Source organism: Penaeus monodon, chromosome 14 (assembly GCF_015228065.2).
Source record: "Penaeus monodon isolate SGIC_2016 chromosome 14, NSTDA_Pmon_1, whole genome shotgun sequence".
NCBI lineage: Eukaryota > Metazoa > Arthropoda > Malacostraca > Decapoda > Penaeidae > Penaeus > Penaeus monodon.
The window spans coordinates 7,277,839-7,288,926 of record NC_051399.1 but is presented as its reverse complement, the minus strand read 5'-3'; the positions used below and the strand labels follow the sequence as shown (position 1 = coordinate 7,288,926).

Below are 11,088 nucleotides of genomic sequence, written 5' to 3'. Positions count from 1 at the left end.
TCTGCTGTAGCGACTGGGATAAGGTAAGGGCGTCATTCTCCGCCTGCCTCCCTCCTTCCTTCTTTCCCTCCTCCCCCTTACCCTCTTCCCACCCTGTCTTCTCCTCTTCCCTCCTCTCCTCTCCTCTCCTCTTCCCTCCTCTCCTCTCCTCTTCCCTCCTCTCCTGTCCCCTTCCCTCCCCTCCCCTCCTCTCCTCCCCTCCCTCCTGTCAGCGCCTTTCGGCTACAGGCTCCTTCAGGCAAGAACTGGTTTGAACCGGAGAATCCCATTATCCTAAATGAAAACACAAATGAAGTATTGATCACCTCTTAAGGACTTGTTGTTCTCTCGTCCCGTCAGACGCCCTGGGTACACACGCTATGACAAATCCGAATGATTTACTTCAGTAGACAAACTTCGGTGCCACTTCATCACCTGCTGAAGTCCCCTGTTGAAGTCCCCTGCTGAAGTCCCTCCCTCCATCCCTCGCTTTCAGGCCGCTGGAAATACGGCCTCGTTTCCCCATCATTAAGGGAAATTGCACTAACATGTGGGCTGCCTGCATGGGTGTTGAACAGCGAGATACTCTTTGAAAGCTGAAGTACACGTTCTGGGTCATTAATATGCAATTTCGAGATACCCTTTGTTGACTTGACTATTGAAATTTTACTTCGGAGTGAATTCATCTGATTTTTATATATATCAGCTGCTAAAATGGCTTTGGCCTTGTAAAACAATGGGAAAAAAATATTGTGAACGAACGAACTTGGACTGCCAAGTGCCCCGCATGTGATAATGTCTTAGTCTCTCGTATATTAAATATCTGCCCCTATATTTGGCAATCTCGAGGGAGGTCAGTATGATAAATATACTCATTTAAACTCCTAAAAGAATAATAGGATTGTTTTTGTGTGCATTTAGCGTTCTATTGTTTCTATTAGGTTTAATCTTTTGAATTATTCCATGATCTCCACTTTAGGATCGTAAAAAAAAGACATTTCATATTCTCTCCTGCCCTTCACACCTCTAACTCTAACCACATAATATTAATACAGTGATAATACATAATCAGGATCTGAAATACTTCGAAAGACTGTCGCTTCCATATAAAAATAATTACCATACGCCGGCACTTTGAACGCTATCAGTTTAGGAAGCGCAGAAAAAAATAATATTATCGTCTTTTCCTTTTCCTCTTCGTTGTTTACATCCTACATAACCACATGTATCAATTACCACATACCTTTTGCCATGTCTGGAATTCTTTGCGGAGATCCTTGACCTCTCTGGACTGCAAAAAAGCGTCCATCCTCACGTTTCTATCACCGGTGGGTGTCCTCCTGACGGTCATGAAGCGACTGGCGTCCTTTCGTCATTTTTTGCTTGTTTGTTTGTTTATTGTGAAAAAATATAAGTGACTTCGATACTCTATACTAAATTTCGAGGTGAAATTGTAATGAGTGAGTGTTTACCGAGATGAAATGAGAAATATTATGTTTCTCACCAGTGCCGAAAGAAAGTTAATGATAATTATTTTTTTCCGTAACGAATGTGTTTATATAATTATCACGTGAGCAATTAATAATTCTAATGACATTTTATGTAATTTTCCATATCTTTATATTTCGCATTGCGGAATGCGACCGGCATTTGTTTCTTTGTTTACATGGATCAGCTGATGGCGAGAGTACACGCGGACACTGTCTTGCCGCTCCTACTATACACTACATACGAGGACACATAAAAAAAAAATATATATATACATACTTTAGGTAGGACAGATTCTCTCTTACGTTGAAACCGTAGTCAGGGTTGTATGGTTGAGTGGTGAGTCTGTTGAGAATTGTATAATGTATGAATTAGTACGTACGTGTTTGAAAATGAACCCACATGTTAGGATTTCCTGAAAAACGTGAAATGACCTGGACTGAGTTTTATTTGGTTCTTTAAGGACAGATGGAGATGCCTATAGTTCCATAGGCTTAGAAGAGGTATGTGTGTTGGTGTGGGTGTGATTTTCCCTTTTGATCTATTCAATTGCACGATTTTGATTAGTCTATAAAGAGTTCTCTAAAATGGTGTTCAGGAAGTGTTCAGATAGTGTGTTTGGCATTGAACTTAAGGCATATTGATGCGATGTAATTTAAATAATCCTCTGTTTATGTGTTAGTGCAATACGCCTATGTTTTGGTGTAAATACATTTTTATTAGAAATAGTAAAGATGGATTCATACTTGCAGGGTATTTTTCATGTACTTAAGTCTTAAGATCTTTGGTATAGACCTTAACATCTTGTACAGACCATAGCATACCAACATAGGGAATTATAGCTATGTAATTTTCAGCACATTTTCATCATTAATTTCATGGGGAAGGCATCCAGGCTAACAGTTTAATTCATCTTAAAGAGGATCATATTACCTTTGTATGATAGGGAGATTATAAAGATGTGATTTTTATATTACCAACCAAGAATACCACTTGTTTAATGTTATATAAATACCGTCAAGATCTAATTCAAGACCTAACATTAAATTAATAAAACAGACATAAATCTTACAGTTGGTTGTTGTGTGAAGCCATGAAATTCTTTGTCAAAATTAAGTAATTACTTGATCTCAGAACTAGATTTATTGACTTGTAACTCTCTTTTAGCATATCTGTTTTTTGCTTCTTGTTATTTATGCAACAGCAATAAAGTTGCATATCAAAACATGAGATTATCAATACCCTCATTATTAAACAAACTATAATGCTGTCTCTCAGAGGAGGAATTCACATTGAAGATAGTATTACATTGTTGATCCTTCTACAATAGGAAACCTATTTTTGTTTGTCTTGATGATGTTTGCCATTATTTTCAATCACTGTTATTATGATTTATATTATTTTTGTTATCTTCATTTTCATTTTTTATGTGATTATCTTTATTCTTGTCTCATTTGGTTTTTCTTTTTATTATTATTATTATTTTATTATGATTATGATTATTATTTTATTATGATTATGATTATTATCATTATAATTATTATTGTTATTGTTATTATTATTGTTGTTATTATTAATTATGATGGATTTTTTGTAACTGATAAGATGATGATAATTAGTGTTGTTTTTGATATTATTATTCTTTTTTTTATCATCATTATTATTGATTTTTCAGTATTACTAATATTACTATTGATATTATTGATATTTTGTTATTGTTATTTCCATTGCAATTACTATTACCATTACCACTATTGTTATTGTTATTGTTATTTTTTTTTTATTATTATTATGATCATCATCACCATCATCATCATCATCATCATCATCATCATCATCATCATCATCATTATCATCATCGTTATTATTATTGTTATTATTATTAGTAGTAGTAGTAGTTTATTATTACTATTATTTTTTATTATTATTATTGTAATCATTATTTTTATTATTGTTGTCTTTGTCATCATATTTCACTTAGCATCGGTTTTCCTATTTCAATCATTCTGCTTCTCTTCTCTCTTCTTTTGTCCCTGTTCATCCACATCTTTGTCTTTGCTAATGTTTCTCTCTTAATTTGTTAATTGTATTTTTTCTTGCTTTATTTATATTAATTTTTTTTTCTGTTTTTTCTCTTACCTTATTGTATTTAAAATATTACTTTTATGATATATGATAATACGCCCATTTTTATTTCCATTGAAGTTGACCTTGTACTGTTATTCGTAAGTCAAAGAACAATAGGCGGTTTCTGCATGATAATGAACACCGAGTGGATTAAAAGTCATAAAGAAAGGGAACCATGCAGGATAAGAGATTCTTGGTGTTGTTGCGTCCTGGATTTTCCTGGATTAATTTTCGAGTCTCTTGTAGAAGCGAGACAAGTCGCCATTGGAAAAGATCAATATTGGAAAGGCTGTGGCAAGTAAGAGTGTATAGAGTGTAAAATATTCTTTAATGTTGAAAATGTCTAGTTTCCTGTGGAGAATTGCCTTGGGTAATTATCTGATTTTGTGTAATAATATTTTAACAACCAAAATAATGACATCAGATAATCATCTGAGTTGTCATCATTACTATTGTCTTTCTCTTCTCCTTATTTTTTCACTTCTGATCCTCTTCCTCTTCTTCCTCTTCTATCTCATATTCTGCTATCTCCGTTGCCTCCTTATTCTTATTCTTATTATGTCTTCTTCTTCTTCTTTTTCTTCTTCTTCTTCTTCTTTTTCTTCTTCTTCTTCTTCTTCTTCCTCCTCCTCCTCCTCCTCCTCCTCCTCCTCCTCCTCCTCCTCCTCCTCCTCCTCCTCCTCCTCCTCCTCTTCCTCCTCCTCCTCATCCTCCTCCTCCTCCTCCTCCTCCTCCTCCTCCTCCTCCTCCTCCTTTGCCTCTTCTTCCATCTTCACCTCCTACTCACTGTTATTATCGTCTCTTTTTCATTACCCTCCATTTTCCTTCTCCTTCTCTTATATTTTCTTCTTCAGTCTACTTCTTTGTCTTATGTCTGTGTCATGTGTCAATAATCAGAGGAAGTGACAATCTAAAACATAAATTACATTTAAGCATAACACTCTCCCACGAAATCTTGTTCATACAATCAGCTCTGTATGAATGAATGTGGGTGGATGTGGGTGTAGGTGTGGGTGGGTAAGTGGATCTACTGTATGTATAAGTGCATTTTTTATCAGAGAGTGAGTATGAGTGGGCAGATAATATTTTATATCTTGTATGCTCTCTCTCCAAGATTAGTTTTATGTTCCATGATGCATTTTTTGGGTAGTCATAAGTGATAGTCATTATACATTTTGTTAAGCTCACAGTGAGCAAAAGTAGAAGACTATTTTGTTAAACATTAAGGGAGGACTGCAAAAATCAGGTCACCTAAGGTATCTCAGCTGGAAGTTATTAGCCTTAAAATATTTGCAAAAAATGTGATGTGTCATTAAATTTCCAGAAAGTTTGTCTATTATTACTGGAAACATTGATTCCACAGTCCTGGCTAGAATTTAGAAGTCCTAAACCTGTACCCAGGATTTTTTTTTTTTTTTTTTTTTTTTTTTTTTCTTTTCTTTTCTTTTTTTACTGTAAAGGATATACCATCTTATTGGCTCTTAACCATACATTTTCTAAGACAACAATTTTTTTTTTCAGGTGGAGTATGGATCTGAAGGGAGCGCAGGAGGCTTTCCTGGCGGTGCTGCAGCAGATCCCTCAGCCAGAGACCCGCAAGGCTTTCCTAGCATGGGTAGATGACACCTGGATCAGAGGAGGTAGGAGATAGGGTCTCGTTTGGTGTTGTTTGTGAGAAAACGGATATTCCTTAACTGCTACTTACTTAAAAGGGGGTTGACCTCATTGTTGAGAAAGATCTGCTCTTTGTTGCATTTTAGTCAAGTATGAAATTTTTATGTATTGTTTAGTATATTTGAGCTTATAGTCCTTTAGAAATGTAAAATCATTACGATTTGATAAAGTACAGCAAAATCAGTAGATATCTATACCACTGTCATCATATATGAGAAAGACATGTAGGAGAAGTCAGGTAAACCACAATTATTTCTTGATGTAGTTCTCTGTCTGCCACTAAATGTTATTGTTGCATTGCAGTGCCACCAACACTGATGGTATGCCCACCACCATGTCCACCTCCACCTTTAGTACCTGGCTGCACCTCAGATTACAGCAGTGGGGATGCCAAACTGAGAAAAATTGCTGATGACCTGCGAGAAATTATGCCACTCAATGCAATTCTTCCGACTGAGCAAATAACGTTTCCATCTGTAGGAGAGGTAAGATTATGTTTTTTTTTTTTTTTTTTTTTTTTTTTTTTTTTTTTTTTTTTTTTTTTTTATAGAAAATACAATAAAATTGTATTTAGAACCACTATTGTCACAATATCTATTGTATTTAGATTTTGAAGACAGCCTTTTCATAAGATGAATTATCCCAATCATGTAGTATTATATATGTTCCTGTTAAGAATGGATATGTAAGAGAATGACAATAGAAAAGTTTTTAATCAGCCAATCATGTAGTACTCAGATGAGGGAATAAATTCATGTAGATGAGTGAAGAAGGTGGATGAGAGGGAGAAGAATGCAGAACAGGAGCTATAACAGAAAGAAGAGATAGATGAGAGGAGAGAGAAAAGAGATAGAGGGAGAGTAAATGAGGAGAGAATGAGAGAGAGAGAGATGAGAATGAGAGAGATGAGAGTGAAATGAGAGAGAGAAGAGAGAGAAAGAGAGAGAGATGAGAGAGAGAGAGAGAAAAGAGAGAGAGAGAGAGATGAGAGAGAATGAGAGAGAGAGAGAGAAGAGAGAGAGAGAGAGAGAATGAGAGAGAGAGAGAGAGAGAGAGAGAGAGAGAGAGAGAGAGAGAGAGAAGAGAGAGAGAGAGAGAGAGAGAGAGAGAGAGAGGTATATAAATTCATCAGTGTATCAATTTTTAAAGATATATTGTGAGAAAAACTCCCCAGCAATACCAATATAACATTACTTTTATATAGTTGCTAAGGTAGTATCTGGCAATATATATATATATATATATATATATATATATATATATATATATATATATATATATATATATATATATATATATATATATATATATATATATATATATATATATATATATATATATATATATATATACATATATTCACTATATTTTTTTTTTTCTTTTTTTTTTTCTTTTTTTTTTACACATACATACATATATATTCACATTTGTACATATAAATGTACATATATAAACATATAATATATATATATATATATATATATATATATATATATATATATATATATAATCCCCATTTTCATTCATAAGCACAGGGTACCTGTAGTAACTTTTCTAACTTTGCACTCTTGATTCAATCAAATATGCCTTTTTTGTTGTTTAAAATAGCAAGTTTTTCAGACACTTGGAACCCCATATTTTGCCATAGTGAAATGAGAAAGATCAGAACTTTTTGCAGTTGGACTGACAAGCAGGGGATTTACCAGTTCAAAGGGATTAACCCTTCAATGCCCACTGTAGTTTTCTTTTGTTGATTTTGCTTACACATAGCTGACTCTAGGAGCACTTAGTCATCACGGGGTCAAAGACTACTTACCCCATTCCTTGGATTTTAGGAAAGAAAATTTTTATTAGTATTGATTTAGTGTCTGTTAATAATATCATAATTATAGTATTTATGATGAAACTACTAATAATAACATTACTTGGGAGTTGTAATGGTGTTAGAAGTAAAAAATATTTTTTGCCAAAAATGCAAGGAGTAAGGTAAACAGGTGATTTCAGGAAGACATAGTAACTGACTCTTTGGCGACTAAGTGATTGTGGAGTCATTTGTGTGTACAAAAATTTAGTACTAAGAAAAATACAGTGGACAGTGTATTTACTTGTTGCCAGTGCATTAATAGTATTTAGTTATTGTTGATTAAGAAAGAAAGCTTAAATCATCATTGTATGTAAAAATTGTCAAATTATTTTTTTAATGTCATCATTACAATTATTTTGTTTCAGCTTACATCAGCCACTCAGCTTCAAGAGAGAGACTAGCCTACATTTTCCGAGCATTGCTCCCACCTATACCGGAGGACACCATTTTACTGGATATAGGTTCAAGATTAGGGGCAGTTTTGTATGGGGTAAGTAGACCTTAAACCTTTACATTGAATTGATCTAAACCCCTTCCTTCTTCTTCCAGTTACATTCATTATGTCTTTCTCATTCTCCAGATTTTTTTTGTATTCATTTTGAGAGTATTTCCTATCTCCTTCTCTCCATTTTTTTATTGGTATGAGATATTAGTTTGAACTATATTAGTACTGGACTTGAAGATTTGATATTATTCTGTATATGTTAATTACTCATTAGATTATTTGTCCCCCAGGCATATATTTATAGCAAATGCAGAAGAATAGTGGGTGTAGAAATTAATCAAGATTTATGTCAAGTTCAGCAAACAATTATCAACAAATATCAGTTCCAGGTAAGGTTAATACCTTTGAAAATGTGATATGAAATATACTAAGTTAAACAATTCTATGCCTTTGCATTTTTACGAATTCAGCAGAACTCATGGATATTTAACATGAAAAAGTTATTTAAAAACCTGTATAATGCATTTCTTTTTGCAACAGAATTAGCTGTGATGCCATTTTAGCTAATAATGTAACTTTATTTGATAAGAAAATTGATTGCTATATTGTTTTTTCATTATATTCATTATGTGCTTTAAATGTTAATGTAACATTCCTTCCTTACTATGTCTTTAGTTATGGGTGAGAATAATATTCCTGTCTTTTCAGGACCGTGTACAAGTTGTAGGAGGTGACATACAAGAGCAAGCAGAAATTGTGCGTGCTGCAGACATCATAGTTCTCAATAATGTTTTTGAGTTCTTCATGCCACCTGCTGTTCAAGCTCGCATCTGGGCTTTCTTACGGAGTAGTATCAAGAAAGGATGTTTGCTGGTCACCATTCCCTCCCTAGAAGACTCCCTGCAGTATATAGATGTAAGTTTACTATTCTGTATATATTACATGAGTCTAAGGACTAAAGCTGTCAAGCAGAGCACTTAAGATTTTCATAAAGTGCCTCTAGCTAAAATATGGAAAGCTTGACCTTCTGGTACCACACATAGACATTTAAGTGCATACCATATGTTGGCAACCAGTGCATTTGTTTTTATGCCATATATAAACCAAGAAACACCTGGTTTGTGGCTCTGCTACTGACTTGTATAGTGTAGAGAGGCCTGAGTTCTATTATTCTGCTAAAAGCAGGCAGCCAATTTAGTATAAAGTCTGCTTGATAGAAGTGCTATAAACTGTGATTAGACTAATGGTGGTATGACATGTCTTTGGCAAAATATCTATTCTTAGCTTGGCTTGATGTACCAGAAGCAAGATGTTCATAAGTTGAAGTAAAGTACTTGTGGCTATCAGTGTAATAGTTATGTTGGCAAATTCATAAAAAGTCATAGCTGTCTCTTACTTTCTTATGTAATGTTAATATCGTCTTCATAAAAATCTTGTGCCTTCTTTTAGACTTTGATACATACATGTAGATCTGTAACAGTGAGTCATTACACATGTTTTAGACTTGATTACTTAAACTATGTTGCAGAAGCAAGTTTAAAATGAAATCCTTTAGAGATTTTTATCTAGTAACTTTGAATCACTAACAATGATGATTAATCCGCTAGCATGACTTGCAGAGCTGCTAATCCTTAAGCCACTAAGGTTCTATTGGCAATATGCAAATTTGACTGTCTGATGTTTTCTGAAGAGTGAAAAGGGCATGCTATACATAAAATTAATATGGCGCACTAGCACTGAGGTATAGGTATGGATACACTAAAGTTTCAATTTGCTTGTTATGAAATCATCATCCTTATGAACCCGGATTCATATGCACTGTATTTTTTTGTGAATTTTGTTGCACATAGATGCTCCACAAGTGCTCAGCTACCAAGGCGTCAATTAATAGGCCTTACTTGACCTAACCCATTTCCTCATTCCTTGTTGTTGTTGTTGTTGTTGCTGTTATACGTATTATTGCCATTATTATTTTTATTATTATTATTATTATTATATTAAATAGTCTACTATAATAGTAATTAAAAATGGAAAGAATCTTCCCAAAGATTACAGAAAAGGGTAAACAGGTGAGCAGGTAGACCTAATACTTGATTCCTTGGTGTGTAAACACAATTAATAAGATAAAATTACAGTGGACACGGTATGTATATCATGCTGTTTGCAACCAGTGGATTAAAGGAGTATCACGTTTCTCATTTATATAATTTCTCTTACATGCATGATTATAGATCTTAATAGATTTCCTTGATTTATCTTAACACTAGATTTTAGTATAAATATCTTTTCCAAATGCAATTTTTTTTCCCCATCCTCTCATGTCTTGCTTTTGAAATTAATAGTTACTTTTTTGTTACATACCTTTTAAATACCTTATTTTTCTAATTCCAGTGTGGCTTCCGTGTTCAAGAATGGGCCCGAGAGCTTCCACCACATGACCCCAATATCACAGCACCATTTGACTTCCAGAGTGAAACTTCTGAGGTGAAGCTCTATCAAATCATTTAAGTTATAGAAGTGTCCAAAAGTGTCTTGACCTGAAACTATGTCTTTGAGAAATGTAAAGAATATATTTTAAGTATATTGGTGAAGTATGTTTCATGCTACAAGAGTGACAGACTTATCAGTCATAATTTTAGTGTGTTTTTTTTTTCCTCTCTCTCTCTCTTTTCTTTTCGTTTCTCTTTTTTTTCCAATACCAGAAAAAGCTCCTTTCAATAGGAATGTATGTTGGAAGTCATTTTAACAAGGGCGCAATCACCAAGTATTTCCCAGAACAGATTTGCATTTGATTGCTATGAACAGAAACCAGTCTGAACAGTGTATGGGAAAAATATATTTAGATACAAATATTCTGACTGTATCCCTTTTGCCAAAGACTTGAGCATTTTGGATGTTCATTGTTTTGTGATGTCATCAAAGTGTAGAAGACTTCTTTTGGTTGTGTACTGTTTTAAGTACATAACTTATGTATATAGTATGAAAAGAGTGCCATGCCATGTTTTTTATGCCTTCTCATTTTTGTTGTTAGGAATGAGGTTTACAGTGTGTAAGACTGCAGTATCCTTTTGTTTGAGACAATATTATGTGATTGTCATTCCTGTCAGATTGCCTATTAAAACAGAGAATATGATCTAGAATCATATGTCAATAAGATTAAGTTGTTATTTATTTTTATACCATAAGGCATATAGAGATCAGGCACATGTTATTTTTTCTGCTGTTTGTGCTTTGATATCTGATGCAACTGGCTGAGTTGATTAGATCAGTAATATAAATATCATCGGATGTAAGGATTTCATATCTGGCTTCCATAACTGTATGTGCCTTGAGACCTTGTTGAGTGAACACAGATTGTTGACCCAAAGTTGCACGCTGTACAGAGTTTGTGCTAACCATGAAAGACATATTCCACCTCCACAATATTCTATTTTAATGTATTTGCTAGATCCAAAAAGGGACTCCTGAAAAACAAAATGGCTGGGAAGGAAAATGAGATGATACCTGCTGT

General features: G+C 34.0%; 2 protein-coding genes across 2 annotated transcripts in view; one reads left to right on the top strand and one right to left on the bottom strand.

Annotated features, from left to right (window-relative positions):
* Positions 1-1,333, bottom strand: part of LOC119580830 (dnaJ homolog subfamily C member 2-like) — an 84,840-nt gene extending 83,507 nt beyond the window's left edge. Inside the window, exon 1 of the mRNA XM_037928982.1 lies at positions 1,223-1,333. Within this exon, the coding sequence (XP_037784910.1) occupies positions 1,223-1,330 (108 nt within the window). The 5' untranslated portion in view covers positions 1,331-1,333. The remainder of the gene's footprint in view (positions 1-1,222) is intronic.
* Positions 1,334-1,554: 221 nt separating this feature from the next.
* Positions 1,555-10,737, top strand: LOC119580556. The gene is made up of 7 exons (XM_037928671.1): positions 1,555-1,751; positions 5,116-5,234; positions 5,572-5,753; positions 7,470-7,622; positions 7,868-7,966; positions 8,286-8,492; positions 9,969-10,737. The coding sequence occupies exons 1-7, from the start codon at positions 1,570-1,572 to the stop codon at positions 10,083-10,085; spliced, it is 1,059 nt and encodes a 352-aa protein (XP_037784599.1). The 5' UTR covers positions 1,555-1,569; the 3' UTR covers positions 10,086-10,737.
* Positions 10,738-11,088: the final 351 nt, after the last annotated feature.

What these genes read in the sequence shown, in the direction of transcription:
- LOC119580556 (XM_037928671.1), top strand. Translation starts at nt 1,570, where the DNA reads ATGACATTTTATGTAATTTTCCATATCTTTATATTTCGCATTGCGGAA. An exon ending in TATATATATACATACTTTAG is followed by an intron (nt 1,752 to 5,115) that starts GTAGGACAGATT and finishes TTTTTTTTTCAG; the next exon opens with GTGGAGTATGGATCTGAAGG. An exon ending in TAGGGGCAGTTTTGTATGGG is followed by an intron (nt 7,623 to 7,867) that starts GTAAGTAGACCT and finishes TTTGTCCCCCAG; the next exon opens with GCATATATTTATAGCAAATG.